Source organism: Diorhabda sublineata, chromosome X (genome assembly GCF_026230105.1).
Source record: "Diorhabda sublineata isolate icDioSubl1.1 chromosome X, icDioSubl1.1, whole genome shotgun sequence".
NCBI lineage: Eukaryota > Metazoa > Arthropoda > Insecta > Coleoptera > Chrysomelidae > Diorhabda > Diorhabda sublineata.
Genome location: NC_079485.1, coordinates 29,591,322 through 29,609,256, shown reverse-complemented (window position 1 = coordinate 29,609,256; position 17,935 = coordinate 29,591,322). Strand labels below are relative to the sequence as shown.

General features: G+C 31.8%; 1 protein-coding gene across 1 annotated transcript in view; it reads left to right on the top strand.

Annotated features, from left to right (window-relative positions):
• Positions 1-17,935, top strand: part of LOC130451073 (univin-like) — a 61,595-nt gene that overhangs the window by 7,586 nt on the left and 36,074 nt on the right. Inside the window, exon 2 of the mRNA XM_056789871.1 lies at positions 17,643-17,751. Within this exon, the coding sequence (XP_056645849.1) occupies positions 17,643-17,751 (109 nt within the window). The remainder of the gene's footprint in view (positions 1-17,642; positions 17,752-17,935) is intronic.

Here is a 17,935-nt window from a genome sequence, read left to right as displayed (position 1 = left end):
GGCACCCTCCTATGGAATAAGTTGATTCGATCTTTTCCCATATCGGTTAAAAGTATCGCATGACAAAAATAAGTATGCGTAGAAAAATAAAATTGCGACACGCTAACGGAAATTTTACAGGTATTCCCAAAAAATGATGATGACTGACCTATCGTAATAATAATGATGATTGAGCAACTGATCCGGTTCATCACTCACAGGTGTGAATTATACGAAAATTTTTGTAATAAATAATAAAAATCGCATTAAATATTAAAGAAACTGGATATTTTAAGAGGGTCCGGTTATATATTTAAAGTTTAATGCGATAGTAATAAATACGGCAATAATTTTAGATAAAAGTTGTAGAAACTATTCTACGCATCAGGTATATACTTGTCCTGGCATTTTGTATATTTTTTTAATGACAGAATCATCAGAAGCAATTACATAATAATTAAATTTAGTAAATATATCATATCCGGAACTAAAAGAGAACTACGTTTCTTATAGTTATAATCGTTGGTAATTTTAAGCTTTATATTCGACAAAAATTACTAGAGGATTACGTGATTAAGTTCGATCTTGTAAGGTTTCACCAGAGTAGAGAAAACGAAATTAATGAAGAAAAATTACACAGGATAGCAAAAATGTTTTTGATGTACCGATTAAAAGATACAATTGATACGTTTCAAATATCAAAAACGAAATAATTCTTGGAGACGATAGAAATTAAAATTCTTAAAGAGGATCTCGAGTAAAAACACCGACATTAACATAAGAACTAATGAAACCAACAATCGATTGACAGATGTTATACTGCCAAATTGGAACACGGAGTAGAGATCGACCACGAAAGAGGTGAAATGACAAACTAGTATGAAGTATGAAGAGTGTGACGGAAATTATATAGAAAAACTATAAAAAATTTCAGCTCTGTAAATGTAAAAATGACCTTTTTATAGGAAAAATTCGGTTTATATTTGAACTACTATTGTAAATTTAAAAGGTGGTTATCTAATTTCAGATGAGATGATTTTGATATATTAGATTTTAATTGATCAGGAAAACCACCAGCAAGTGAAAGCAAATCCATGTCAGACAATCAACGAACTCCTAGCTTTAACTAACCTAACCTTGGTCGACCATTCAAAAAAGGTTTAGGTCTCTCTTAATTTAAGTCCACCGATCTATCACATTCAATGTATTGCCTCTATGGCACCATACAGAGCCGTTTTTTGATTACTGGAGACGGAAAATGGGTCCTTTATGATAATCTGACGCAAAAGTAAATGGCTCTCTTCAAATAAATCGCCACGAGGTACTGCGAAGCTGAGTTTACATCCCAAAAAACGCTTTTTCTTGTTTGGTAGAGTATACGCGGAATTTTTTGATATTGAAGTGCTGGAACGTGAACTAACTGTTAATTTATATCTTTATTATAAACGGCGAACCTTATTTGAAGAAGTATGTGATAATTGTCATCAGAAAACGTTATTCTGCGATACGAGAAAGCAACACTAGGAAAAAATTAATGATTTGGGGTGATAGTTACTGGTTCACCCAGCATACTCGCCCGATATCGCACCCTTAGATTTCCATTTATTCCGATCGCTATAACATGATCTTAGTGGTAAAAATTATGGATGCCATCTCGAGATATTTTACTATTCTTCGTGATTTCCAATCAAAATTCGATCTTTTTACCTGTACTAAGCCGTTGTTTATCTATTCATTTGTAAACAACAAAAATTAATGATTTTAGAATGCAATTCCACTGTTTTAATTAGTTATCAACACTTAAAACTACTTTGAAGAGATAACTTTATCGAAGATTGATGTGACCTCATAACTACTATCGACCCCCATTGTTTAGCAATTCCAATTTTGTGAAGAACATACAGAATAATAGGAAAACGCATATAAGATGTTAATAACGAAAACAAATTTCTTCAAACTTGCCAGTACGCCAAGTGTTTCAATTCTTTTCATAAAAACTTCACAATCAAGATTGAACAAAATCATAAAATAATTTTTTTGATATCAGATACTGAATATAGAAATGAAAAAGCTAAAAGTATATATAAAGGAACAGTGAATATCTAGAAAATACGATAAATAATATACAAGCAATTATCAAACTAAATAGATCCTAAACTTCGAGATGTAGAATACCTTTATTACTATATACACTACCGAACAAAAGTTTTTGCCCAAACCTATAGTTTGCGTAATACACAGTGAATAAAAACAATACGATCGATTTTACATATTTAAACTTTTGATTGATTCATCGATGTAACCCCCTTTTGCTTTTGGCATTCTCTATAACAATAATCTACTTTCTAACTTCTCTTATCCAATTTGTCCCACAACAACTTAATTGGGTTGAAGTCGGGCTACTGTGACGCTACTTTCAGTACATTTTTCTTTGCCAACTCTTTGCACAGCTTCCAGGAACGCTTGGGATCGTTGTCATACCGAAGATAAATTTTCGGCCAGAATGTACTACATCTTTTAAAAATATTTTTATAGCTTTTCTGCAAAATCTCTCCAATTTTTATCAGGTCTCCAGTCGACCTTCATCCAAAACATCCCCAAACCATCACCGTGCCTCCGTCGTGTTTCACCTAAAACCTCAAGATTTAATTCATCATCCCACTCTTCAAGTTTTATGTTCTCTGGCTTACTGCAACCTCTGCAACTTAAAGGCACCTAAAAATATATTAATAAATCTTTTTATAATTTCACATAAACTGTAATTAAGAAAAATATTTATTTGATTGGTATTATTCTATGAATGTACGAGAGCCGTTTTTTTTCAACCTCCGATTGCTCCGTGCAGCCGCAACGCGGGCAGAAGAAAGCGCTGTAGGCGACTGTGAAGCTCTCGCACTACACACTCCGCCATTTTTGACATTCAAGCGTTAGTTGGCGTTGTGCTACAGCCACTTACGCATGTTCACCATTATTGATGCTCCCGACAAGTGTGATTCATTTTCTACAGGCTGAAAGCTGTGATTGTTCTATTTGATCCATAAAATATATGGTGTGCCACTTAGAAGAAAAAAGAAGACGAAAGAATTGACTTTTCGTCCACCCAGTGTACAAATAATTACAATTTTAATGGATAACTGAGATTTGGCATTATAGTAAACATGTCCGCCATTATTGATGCTCCCGCCAAGTGTGATTCTTTTTCTACAGACTGAATGCCATAGTGCTGCAGGAATAAATCGGAGAATGAGTCGTGTGTATGGGGAAAACTTTTGATGAGTGATGGTGTTGTGCGTGAATGGTTCCGAAAGTTTAAAGATGGCCCTAATGATGTGCATGATGAAAGGGGACAAGGACGCAAATCTGTCGTTTTAGATGTCGACGAGTTGAAAGAATGGTTAAAGAAAACCGCAGATTCACCATTACTGCTTAGTCTACGGAGTTTCCAGAAGTTTTAAGATCTGTTTTGTACTCTACTTGAATTGTAGTGTGAAATTTACCAATCTTTTGGTAATAAAATTATTGTTTTATATGAAACTTTTATTTATAGTCTATCGGAGGTTGACAAAAAAACAGCCCTAGTAATAAAAAATATGTATCAACTTTACATGAAACCTCTATTTTTAAATTATAATTTATATTTTTTTATAAAAAAGTAATTTAAATAATTGTGAACTAAAGTATCGAATTTCAAAAGTCAGTAGAGGCGGCAGAAGATGAATAGCCTACAGGTGTGAATCCACCACTTTAGTATTGAAAAATAATAATGCTTGTAGAAAAAAAAAGGTCTTGCTTCTTTGTTAGATTGGGAAATATTCAGACCACCCTCGTACATTCCAATTAGTAAAATCTATGTGAAAACAACCAATAGCATAAATTTATATTCAATAATAGCTAAATGATGATTATGCTGAAATGTTGTTTATTTTGATTGTGTTAATGGGGTAATTTCAAAATTATTTATTACCATTAAACGATGATTGAAACTGTAATAAGTATACTTCTGTGTATCTTTCCAATAAATCAATTTTGAACCATTAAATTTTATGTTTAAATACCAATGAGGTTCAAATTATCCTCGATTTCTTCGCCTTCTAGTTTTTTTTTATTTATATTGTATGATAGCTATAATAGCTCGGAACAGGTTCACTTGTGATTATATGATCTTTGGGGAAAGCCGATACGCGTAAAATCAGTATCAACATAATTAAAATTCTTTAAAGAATATTACAGTTAATATGAATCGCTTCAGGCTTTCATTCGACCTTAGAATATTTGTTTATGATTTACATACGGTAGATATTCGACACTCGCTTTATACCTCACTTTAGCACATCATCTCCTTTCTTAAGACACTTTGTGCAACGTCTTCGATAGACCGGTTTAACAAATAAATAAAGATATCAAATTCTATAAAACGTAATTATAAATATTTTAACATGAAATGATTTGAATTTCTATTTTATAATTTGAGTCTTGGGAAATTTATGGCAATGGAATTGATTAAAATACTCATTAACAAGACGACTGTATTTCCAATACGTTATATATAAAGAATGGTCTCAGAAATACCTGGCGCAACAAATAAAACACAAACATTTTGGAAAAAATCTCTCCAACGATGTTCGAATTGTCAAGCTCCACAAAATAGCCATTAACCTAACCTAACCTAACCAGAAAATAATCCAAGGGGGCTAAATCTGTCGAATAGGGTGCATGAGATAGCAATTCAAATTAATTTTGGCCATTGCAATAACGGATGTGTGATCTGGTGCATTGTCTTGATGAAACACTTTCTTCTAAGCCAAATAGGTCTGTTTTTGCTTGATTTCTTCGCTAAAACATTGAAAAAGTTCGTATAATACTCGCCGTTGATAGTTTTTCCTTTTCTAAGAAAGTCAATGGAAATTATTTCACGTACATCCCAAAAAATTGATGCCGTGACCTTACCTGCAGATGGAACGGTCTTTGCTTTCTTTGGAGCCGGTTCTCCCCTTTTCAGTCCATTGTTTTAATTGTTCTTTTGTATCTTGTGTGGTATGATCCCACCTTTCATCCGTGGTTAAGGAACGTCGCCAAAATTTGGCTTTATTCTGTGGAGCATTGCCAAACACTCGATGGAAACATCTTCACGGCGCTGTTTTTGTTCCATGTTCAAATATTCAGTTAATATGCGATGTACCGCACTTTTTGAAATGTCTAACATGTCTGCTAGCTCGCACACTTCCAGTCGACAATCATCCAGATTTTCTTCAACATTTCTAGAGTCGCCACCTCACTTGGTCGACCAATACGAAGCTGGTCTTCGCAGGTCGTAAGTATTGTATCACATAACGATGACCAATTTTTTTCATGTTAACAAATTCACTGAAAACGTTCACTATTGATGGTTGCCAAACACCTTTTCAATCCAGTGGTATTTTTCAAGCACCTACCGTCATCTCTAGGTAAGCTAAGTCCAGGTACTTTCAGGACCATCCTCGTTTAACATTAAGCGCAATATGGAGAGAATGGAAATTCTCTTTTTTCTTAAATTTTAGTGTTTGTAAAGACAATCCACACATTTTTTTGGTGAAGGTTTTCGCCCAATTAGCCATTAATGTGTTAAAGGTATCACCTGTTGGGTTAAGGCTATATATTTCACACACAGGGGTCGTTCAGGGTGACTAATCAAAGTCAAGGTAGACCACGTTGCAGGTAGGAACAGGTCTCTTTGGTTGAGTAACATAGGACACGAAACCAACTATTGTTTAGTTTTAAATTGCAATTTAAATTTATTGCATTTTAAAAACAAATTATTGACTTGGATCGGTCAATATGGTGACTGAGAGATCAAATCTAATCCCTGAATAAATTTGGAGGTTTCGCATGTTAACTCTGTCTTTTCCACGTGGTTTTTCAAATTTTGCCAAGTAGAAGCAATTGTTAATGATTCATTTTTATTGAATAAATACTTTTTTGTCATTTAAGAAATTATTTGGTTCCAACATATTGTAGTGTATACCAAGAACCATGGGGTCAATTAAGGAAAAACTATAGTAAAGTATCTGCCTCTGTCTTTTATTTGTCTCTTCTTTATAACTCGGTTTCTCCTCTCCTTTCAGTTTATTCCTTGTTTTTGCTCGTTTTATGTTTTTATCGTCATGAAATTCCATTGCCATCCTAATTTTTTTCAGTTTATTCTAGCTCTAACTCTCGAGCTCTAACCAGTTCTCTGAATATTACCATAAGATGAAATATTTACATTTGTTTCTTCTTCTTCTTTTATAACTAGGTTTCTCCTCCACTTCTATAGTTTATTTCTAGTTTTTCCTCGTTATGTCATCAAATTCTGTTGACATCGCAATTTTTCTCAGTTTACTCCAACTGTAATTCTTGAGCGGTAACCAACGTATGTACAAAAGATTTCGAAAAAAATTATAGTACAAGAAACGCGTAGCATCATATGTTGGAAGGGGAATTGTCAATTTCGCGAATTTTTTGAAATCTTCTACGTAGAAGCTGTTGCTCATTTTCGGCTCCCCAACCCTTATCATACACTTTTTTACTCAATATCGCCCAAAACTCTTCATTAGGCCTGGGGAACCTTTGAGAGATAATATTTTGTTGCAAATGGTATGTCATGAGCCTCAGACCAATATCTGGTTATTCTCAATGAAATCAACCAATTTTGGAAGACATATCTCCGTGTTAATATGTGCATACAACGTCTCATCAATCACATACCCGCGAAATGCATGTTTCAAATTGCTTTTTGGATTTCTTTTTATTGCAGTATATTTTGGACATTTCTTCGTTTTCCTATTTTCCCTTTCTCTTTAGTCTCAATTGATGGTCATGTTGGTGTTCCTAATTTGTCTTTTGCACAATCTATTTGATTGGACATTAGTCAAAGCTTTACACCGCCCACTTTTTGGAAGGTTCAATTATTGTATTCGCCCATTGTTTCATAAATGGTCGAGAGTGTAATATTCAATCAACATTCTCCGAAAATCACCTTGAGATAAACTGGATCAACGATCAAAATGAGGTTAACTAAACACTCAATCTAAAAGACCATTGAACGTATAGTATTGGCACAAGACAATGGCCAACTATTCGAAATATGTAAAGGAGAAGAAGAGACGATCGAGCATCTGCTCTGTTGGTGTCATGATTCGATGACGAAATGCTGAGGGACGATATAATAGACTGTTCTAAGAAATAGGGATTAGGTTGTTTACTAAGTTTTTAAATGGAGAAAAATAAAAGGTAACTTAATGGCCGTCTGGCCTCCGATTGAACCACGATCAATCTATATCGAGGCTCCTCATACAAACCTAACTAATAACTTTCATAAAAAAATTTATCCGTTTTTTACTTCTTGGTTTCTTCTCCCTATTTTTAGTTTATGTTCTCTTTTATTGTTATATGTTTTGATTTTGTAGAGAGATTCTTCTTTTTGATAGTTTCGTAACCCCTTAGGAATATATGAAAATATGTGGGGGGTTTACGATTACGTCATTTTCTATTAGTTAGGTATTTCCCCTTTACACAATAATATTCATTAAATAAATAATTCATTGCACTATTTGTATTTTTCTGTGAATTCAATAATATTTTTCCTGTTTTTAAATAGCTCAATTTTTCGTAAAAGAACCTGGGAAAGTTGTTGTTCAACTTTCCTAATTGGATATGATTTAAGAAAATTCCTTCACACTTAAACGAATCGAAAGTGGCAAATATTAATTGGGAAAAGAATTTTTCTTCCAAACAAAATAAGTATACCAGGCATACTTACTGAAGCTACTTGGAATGCGGACGGCTCAAAAAGTTGTAGAAGCGCTAAAACAAGGAATACCTTTCCCAGTAAGCTTAACTAAATTTCCAAATGAAAATTTATTATGTGGAAGAAATTAAAGAAAAAGAAAATTTAAGCTAGTATGGGATTGTGTATGAGCTCTAAACTCCTTGGGTGACTCTAGTCAGGTCATAGTGACCTGTGTAGCGGAGTACGAAGGTGTTAAAGGTAAAAAACTGCGCCAATGCAAAAAATTGGGTGGACTACAGCATTAGGCTTCGTTTTTCATATTTCATTCTAACCTCAAACTAACAATTTACAAAGTGTGGAAGCAATTTCACTGAAATCGGCTTATTTTGATTTAAAAAATAAGTGGCCGATAGCCAAGCAGTTATTGGAACTTTGTGTTCCAAGGTACAAGATGATTTGGCAATTCCAGCGCAAGTTAAATGAATTGAATAAAAAGAATAAAGTTAACAATGGGTCCTGGGACATACTGTAGTGAAGAAAAACAGAACACAACTATTAGTAGAAAAATCAAGCATTTAAGAAGGGACTATAAATTTGGCATGATTTCTCTTAATAAAAATAAAACCTATGCCTAGATAGTTTTATAAAAACTGCAATGAGGTGTTCATCCTTTGCTTCTATTTTACGAGAACAAATTTATCTTTGAATGTAACGGATTCAATGATTTGGTAGGTTGTAGGACTTTGACAGAATATTTTGTGCGAAGCTCGCGAACTTATTAATAATGGCGTTTCTATATGTCAGACAGCAAAAGCTGTGGGATTTCATGAAGCGACACTACGGCAACGGGTGAGAAAATAGTGTCCAGTATTTAGGCAGATTTAAAGCAGTTCTAACCAAGATCCAAAGAAACGAAATAGTTCAACATTGCAAGGATCTCGACAAAAGATTTCATATTTTAATTTATTCTTATTGTGTAAGAAACCATTCATTTTCACCTATGAATCAGTTGACTGGTCGCGACTGGATTTTTCATGAAAACCAACGACAGTATTTCGAAATTTTGGAAAAAACTAAAAAAATATAAGTTACCTTCCAACCGTATCTATAACGTCGATGGAATGGGCATTCAGACAACCCCAAACATGTTGCCCCAGTTGGAAAGAACACAAGCAGTAGCTGCCGAAACGACAAACAGTTACGGTTGTATGAGTTACTGTTTGAGTACAACTGCTCAAGATGTTCCCTCCCTTTTTCTTATTAACTTGAAAATGGATGAATCTTCTTCTAGTAAAAGACCGGTCCACTGCCTGCGACATGGCTGTTATTGATAGTGGTTACATGAACACTCCCACCCTCATCAAGTACCTGAAGCAATTTATAAAATATAGAAGTCCAACAAAGGAGAACTAAGTTCTTCTGATTCTATATAATCTTGTATCATCAAGCAGTAGTATTTGCAAAAGATAATTTGATACATTTATTAAGTCTGCCTTCACATGTCAGTGATAAGACCCAGACACTCGATCCGGCATTCTTCAAACCGTTAAAACTTTATTACGAGAGCATCGCTGACAGCTGGACCAGTTCCCATCCAAGACATATTCTCTCCATTTACCATGGGGCTCGTCTCTTTTCCATAGCATTTGTAAAAACTGCTACTGTAGATATAGCAAGGTAGGGCTCTCGTCTACAGGAATCTACTTATTAGGTAAAAGTATTTTCTCGGATATAGATTTTATGCCAGTTTAAATAACAGAGGAAGATTTAGGTGCAGATTTAGACGATGAAGGTCAAGATTTCATTCAGTTTGCAGACACTATTTCCTTCTGAAAAATTTAGAATGAAAGGAAACGACCCAGGAAAAGTTTGAAGTCAACCCTACTAACATCGCCACCTAAAAAGGAGCGACTTTCGCAAGACCAAGAAGAAAACAATTAAACAGACAACGAGAAGGAGAAGGAAGCATTACTGAATAATCAAAAGATCAAATCAAAATGGTAAAGTTCGTACTTTCAAAAGGAAAGCTTTAATTATTATTGATTCTTGTGACTTATTTTTCCTACAACGAAGAGCGAGACATTGATGTTGTACCAAATATTGTACTTGATGACTTTGTAGTATTGGAGGGTTTTGGAAAAAATTGTATAGATGGTTATGATGGTTATGAAGGCGTATTTTTCAAGCGACTGCTCACAATATTTTGTTTTCGTGCGACAATGGAAGATGCTTTTTTGTCGAAAGGATGATCTCGTTTTAAAGCCTTCAAAGCCAATAGAAACCAGTTTTTTTAAACGCCTACTATCTCTTTTATTTGGGGTTTTATACATTTTAATTTTTGGGTAAAAATACTTTTTCAAAAACATGTTTTTTCATTTATTAGTGAACTTTAGACTATACTTCAAATGGAAAAACAACATGTAAGTTCTCCCATAAAAACACGTCTGAAGACGACAGGAGATAACGAATCTGCGTGTTTTTACTCCCAACTACCCTATAAGATTTTGAAAGTGGATTGATCATAGCAATTGAAGAAAATTTTTAGAAATTTTGTAAACTGGACTCTTTTTACTGTCAAATGGGGGAATGATAAACAATGTGTGGTCCGGAATGTTTCATTAAATGTTTAAAATAACTATCTGTTTATAAATATAAAAGTAAAGATTAGATGAGGTTATTTTCTGATGAAAATAAAGCCTAATGACGTAGTGGATGAATCAGTGAGAAAATATCACTGTTCTATTTCAACAATTTTTTAATAGGTGTCAATACATAATTCGATTTGTGTGATGATGACTCATTTGAAAAATAAACCCCACGAATAAATAAAATTCAGTGGGAGAGCTTACAAAAGCTCATTTTGTAGTATTTCTGTAGTAATTTTTTAGATCCTAACATAAATAACTTTGATATTTTCAAATAAGTTTGTTTAGAATAATCAAGTAATGACTAACAGTTCCTAAGAAAGTTAGTTATATATTTCGTTCCAGCTACCTGCAAACCGACCAAAATCTTGAAAGCTGCCAATTGCAAATAATAAAGTAAACAGTGACATAATAGTACTTCAAAAATAAATTTTAACGTAATTATAATTATAAATAACAATGAAGATAATAACAGAAGCTTTGTGTATGTATGTATGTATGACTAAGACCAAGACCAACTAAAGGCCTACAAGACTAAGATCAAGACTAAGACAGACAGTGTGAGACCAAGGCCAAAAACGAGTTGTGCAAGACTTATGCAAGACCAAGAACGGCCTACCAGACTCTTGCGATCTTGCTTATTGGTTTATTTAATCAATAATGTACCGATTTAATTCTTACAAAATGTGTATGTTTAATAATACTGTGCCCGTACAGTGCCCGCCAGTGAGAACACTCTCATTGAGATCCCGAGGACCGTGACCTGATCTGATTGTGCCCGTTGGTGTGAATCCACCTTAATCATTCTCCTTCGTCTTAAATGAATATCACGACATGATTACTGAATAATAAAAAAATTCATAAATTTGGAATATTTAAATACGCCAATGATAAATAAGTAACTGGACAGAGATATATTTTCTCCATAATTGACCGTACTAAAATGTAAGTGGTTACCTAGATAATCCGAATGACAATCCTTTTCTTTCCAAAATTGAAGGTAGTTATATCGATAACCGGGTCTTTCTAGTATGCCATAAAAACTTATTTGAATAGGTATCAAATTATGTTAAATACAACGTATATTTTTATTATAGTAGTGTATCCATTTTGGGACAAAAAATCGAAAAAAAAAACGTAATTTTTGTACAAATAGATAAAATTTTAAAAGGAACTTTCTGAATATTCGATTTCATTATATAAGAAATAAATGGAGAATTATTCGTCTTCTACGCTTGGGTTTTTCGAACACTACTTGCACAAAAATGCTGGTGTACCACTCAGAATTGACAGTTGTACGTTGCCAAATGGAACGGTGATGACATTTCCAGTTATTCCGGAAAAACAAGCGATCATTTGCTTGGAAATGCTTCGTGCGCATCTCAAAGACGTCGTAATTGAATTTTTTCAGCATTTCTTTGCACAAATCAACATGAACTTTATCTTGAGCTATTGTCAAATTATGCGGTATCCAATTTGAACGACTTTTTGACAAAATGTACGCCCAAGGATGTCTCAATCTCAAGGGATATGTCACATGACGATCTTGCAATATCAGTTGCACAGAATCGATGTTTTTTGGCACAACAGCTAATTTTGGACTAACTTCACTAAATTCATCCTGTAGAGAAGTGCGACAACGATGGATGGTTCGATATAGTGCTTCATCAACAGAAGTTGAAGCGCGTTGATCGGCACATTGCCATTGGTTTTATCCACGTAAAAAAACATCGCAGGAAAATATTCGATAGTTGATTCCATTTTGATGTTTCAAATAGTTCTCCTCTACAAACGTTCTAAATACGTTTACCATTGAACATGTCTAGCTTTATAACGGCATATTTAACATTTTCACATCAATGTTGCCATATCTCAACCCTTATATACATCTTATGTTCAAAATTAATTTCACTTTTATTTATTTAACTGACGTACTCAGAGAAAAGAATGTTTTTATATGGTGTTATTTCTGTTAATCATATCAGTCAGTAGTAAATATTTTGTTTAAATCTACTTGATGATATTTCAAGTTTTGATTCTATTTTATAGCCTCATATTTCGTCCAGTATCTTCAATTTAATTAGTGAACGAGTTGATTTTCGATAACATGCAAATTTTGTCACTTTTCCTTGAAGAGTTAGATGAGCAATTAAAAATACAAGAGTGGTCATGTTTTATTTATGAGTATTTTATTTTTATTGAACCCAATGTTCATATTTCTTGTTGTTATTTTTAATTTGGTAAACAAACATTTTTCTTAAGCAGTTCGTTCAAGATTCAAGCAAAAGAATCAGTGGATAATTGATATAAATAAAAAGTTTGGGAGCATTTGAACAGTGACTTTGAACAGTGAATCAATAAAATTTCATTGGGTAACATTAGGTAAAGTGGAAACCTTGAAAATTATTTAATAATCTTTTTTTCGGTTTCGTGGTGGTTATCCTCATAGAACTTTAGGGTTTACTGTGATTTAGGGTATGTTTTTATAGGTAATAACCAGTTCTATATCCTAAACTAAATCAACGGCAAATTTTTAAAAAAGGATATGATTTTTTATTTCTTTTTGGTATGAGTTCTAGCTCCCTTCACTTGAGTTTCTAAAACAATGTCACTACGTAGTGCGATCCATGTAGTGTCCAAATGAATAGTGCGTAAATAGAAATGGAAACTAATATATGACGCTACGGCTGCTTCTAACACCAATGGCGTAAAAATCAAAGGGGGGCTGCGGCTAAATTTCCAATTCCACTAAGTAGATGCATTTTATCTTCAAGCTCAAACTTAAAAAAAAATATTTAAAAATATCCATTGATTATGTCTTCAAGTTTTTGTTTTGAAATTACCTTGAAATATACAGAGTGTTGCATAACCCTCTTACAAATAAAACATATTATTGTTTCCATTAGAACCTCTGTATATCAAGCCTAATACGTATTTCTCTTATTTTTTGGAAGCTTTTGATTAGGATTTCATTACAATACACATTACTCCTTTAAAAGTATTTGTTGAAGTAAAACTCGTGAATAAATCAACTCTCACTGTACGTAATTTCAATTGGATGCATTTCAATTTCAAAAATACAAGAATATAACAAATTCAATATTTATATCTATTGTTATTTTGAAATTTATTTTTTTTAATCATCTGAATTAAATATTTTATAAAAAAATTGAACTACCACAATTCCCGGTCAGTTCCTGTAAGGAATAAGGATAATACAGTGTTTATTCTTTTATATTATATTTACGACCATAACTTCAGTTCCCAATGATGAATGTATTAAATATTCGAAAGCTGGGAAGCAAATATTTTGTCCCATTAATATTTTGATCCAACTTACGAAATCTCTTTCGAAATGTGTTTTAATAGAAAATGATGGACTGAGCTTAGTTGTCGGTTCGATTGCTCTGAAACGTGTTCGAAAATAGAATTGGGGACACGACGTTTTAAGAAATCGTATAGATCATTAGCGAGGTAGTAGAATTCGAGAATTATAGAAGAAAAAAACAGGAAATAGAAATTTTTATTGAGGAAATACCTGTCAAAATGTATTAAAATGGAAATATTAGAAAAAGCAGCAGATAATTCATCAACTCAAGCTGAAAACATGGATTACGAAAAATGCAAATTGTGGTCATAAAAATTTCATATAAAAATATGTTTTATATAAATAAAAATGTAGAGAAAATGTAGGTCATGTGAAAAACTACATAAATAACTCGATTTTACGTTAATAAAACGTGCTTATTAAAAAATATTGTTTGGAATGAAAATGTGAAAATATAACACCACCATTGTTCTCAAAATATTCCATGTATTTTAATGAAGTTGTGGAAATGAAGACTAAAGCTAAAATAACAACCAAAATTGCTATATATATAGTCGATTATCGGTTATTTTGAAAAGTGTGAAGATTATATCAAAAATTTGCAAAACAAAGAAGTTGAAAGAGCTCTACAGTTATTGAAGGCTGTATAAATGATAATATTAATAGAAAAGTTAGAGCTTCTTCTTCTTCTTCTTCTTCTTCCGTGTCCCACGACGAGTTAAAACTATTTGTATATGGCAACATAAGTACTTATAGTAAAATCATGAAAATTTCTACGTTTGAGTTTTCGGATACGATCTTTTTAACTAAAATATTTTTATTGTTGTTATTTTAAATGTAACACCCTGTATATTGATACATTTTTGAAATCTACTTAAAATTTCAGTATACTTTATTCCCTTAACGATATGAAAATGGTTTCTTTCGATTTAGAGAAATTTACAGAAAACATTTAATATCTGGATAACGGTGAGGTTTAAGTATAAAAAAATATACATGAATTTGCCTCATTTTTCACCCCTGAATGTATTAAAATAGAAAAAACCAGATGATTCTATTTAAAAAAATGAAAAAATTTGATATTTATGAAGTTAAACTTTGAACACTATTTATACATACCCTGTATAAAATGAAAAAATTTTCAACATAGATTCAAATACGTCCGAACATGCTAAAAGCAACCGAATAGAAACTATTATCATATCTTTAAGGGTATCCTCTAAAAAAATGATTTATAAGGGTCTGCACTGGTCAAATTTTTTACAAAAAGTATGCATTTTTCGAAAAAAGTTTTTAGACAAAAGTATACTAAAATTTCACGTAAATTTCAAAAATGTATTAATATATAGGGTGTTCTATTCAATATATATAATACATACAGAGGTGATATAAATTTGTGTGAAACTAATTATACCACAATAATAAGTTTATTCTGCTTTTAATGATACGAAGTGGTTCATTTGGTACATAAACTATTTAATCAAAATCTAATCTATATAGTTTCGACATCATAAATTTTATTTTCGGCTTTAGAACACATAGTTTTATTCCCAGGAAACAAAGTCTCTATTCTTACTTTTATTTATTTATTTTTTCCTTCATTGCCCAGGTTATGATCGTTTATACGTTTATACGTGTTAATTTGATAATGTGGTCTATGTTTATCTGTATCCAGTGGTAGTTCGTGGTGTTTTGTAATGTTTCTTAAATAAATTTATTGGAAATATCGCAGAAAGCTAATGCAAATGACTCGCATAAAATTAATACAATTAATTATTTTTGACAATATGTACCGAGTGGCCAACTAATTTCTTAAAACTTAAACAATTAAGTGCGGTTATTGCTGATTTAATCTTAATTTAGTTTATATTTGAAAAATATTATTAAATTTTTATGCGTCTATTTGAATTTGAGAGATTAAAGAGAAATCAACATACCTAAAATATATGAAACAGCGTCCACTAGCATTTATGTTGCTAATTAAATTACTTAGAATTTATATATTTTGAATTCCTGGACTAAAACACTTTCAAATAGAATCAAGTTTATAAAAACCGATTAAACAGGACTGAACTCTCGTCCACCCTCTTATTTGAATATATAGACTAAAACTTGATGAAAAATTTTGAAAATTTTTACTTTATTAATTTCATATTTTCAAATAGACGTTCTGAAATACAAATTCTGAAAATAATGATTAACAATAAATTTTTGGTAATTTTATACTTTTTGGCTCTAGAAAATTGAAAAATCATCCGATGTCGATGAATTTTTTTTAAAATCTTCGTTTTTACGGCGGATTTATTAAAAAAATATGGGAAATATCTCACCTGGAGATTTAATATAGTTTTTTGACATAACTTTTCTACAAAGCATCAAATGCAGTTCATATATTTTTTTTGGTAAATTACACAAAAAACGAACATTTTGGAAAAAAAAATTGGAAAATGGTTGTTTATTTATTTTTTATCTCTTACAGTCAACCTTAGTAAGATACCATTATTTCAATGGTGAAAATTTTCAATTTTTCAAAGTTAACTTTTAATATTGTATACTTGATTACAATAAGCGATTTTAAGAATGTTTTTGTTCATAAAACTTCAATGATTACTCAATAAAAAAGGTTCAAACAATTAAATGTGAGAAAAAATCAATTTTAAGGGAAATTGTTATTATTTTTAATTGCAAAAACATGATAAATCAACATTTTTTTTTCAATTTGTTCGTTTTTTAGTATAGATTATAAAAAAATATGACAACTTCATTTGATCATTTAGAAAAAAGTTATCAACAATTATACGTGAATGAGTTTTCATTTTTTTTATTTCCATATTTTTTTTCGTATATACGCCATAAAAACGAATATATTTTTTTATTATATTTATATATTTTATTATATTTAGAAAAGTTATGTCAAAAAACTATATTAAATCTCTTTTTTCAATAAATCCGCCGTAAAAACGAAGATTTAAAAAAAAATTCATCGACATCGGAGGATTTTCCGATTTTCGCGTTCGATCTGCGCTCGATTTGAAAACGATGTAGACTTCTTAAACTGAATTGTTACTATGGATGAGACTTGGGTACATTTCAACGATCCAGAAACAAACCAACAATCTAAGACGAATGGCGACACTCTGGTTCTCCAAGACCTGAGAAGTTTCGTGTACAAAAATCTGCTGGAAAAGTTCTTGCTTCAGTTTTTTGGGATTGCCATGGAGTAATCATGATTGATTTTTTGGATAAGGGTAGAACAATAATTGGAGATTACTATTCGACATTACTGACTACTCTACGGTAAAAAATTAAAGAGAAAAGTCGCGGAAAGCTATCCAAAGGTGTTTTGTTTTTGCAGAACAACGCCCCTGCATACAAATCTCATGTTGCCATGCAAAGAAATTCGTGATTTAGGGTTTGAATTACTAGAACACCCCCTTTATTCACCAGATTTGGTGATAAAATATTTTGACATTGAAATTTGGTTCTATAGTATTCCAAGAATTTTTTGATATATCCTCGTACTATAAAATGGAGTAATGTTGTATAATTTGTGGAGTCAGAAGATAGTCTAACAGATTTTGTTAGATAGACCGTTCTTAATTTGATTCCAGTTGTGTTCTGGCTACTTTTGAGGTTATGTTGCAAACTATTATTAGGATTTTTGATCTGAATTCAAATTTTATGTGTTCTTCGTCATTTTTTGTATTTTCATTCCATGTCTATACCATTAAGTGCAAGTAATCGGTGATTAAATATATTTATTTCATTTTTAATGAAGACAATCTGTACTTGCCAATTAATTTGAAACACCTGTTAATTTCAAAACTGGAGAGAATCATTAATAAAGCTATTACATATGATTAACAATCCAAAAATGTAGCATGCCCTCTAGCACCTATTTCTTAAGAATAATATTCTGTAATACTTATTTATATTTTCACAGATAAATATCAGTTTGGACGAGTATACTAGGATGATGAACATATACCTTCAATCGAGGGAGAAGTCTGGTCAAGACGAATCAGTTCCAAAATTAGTCACATTCAAATTAGGTAAGATGACTATTTTAACAATGTGTGTTTCGAAAGCTATTCGTCTATTTTGTTTTAAAGTTTATCAATTTTTTCAGTACGTTTTTAATGAATATATAAAAAAGAAACTTCCTTGTTTAAAATATGATTTAACGACTGAAATAATTATACTCCAAAGTAGAAAAGTGACACTTTTCCACCGTAG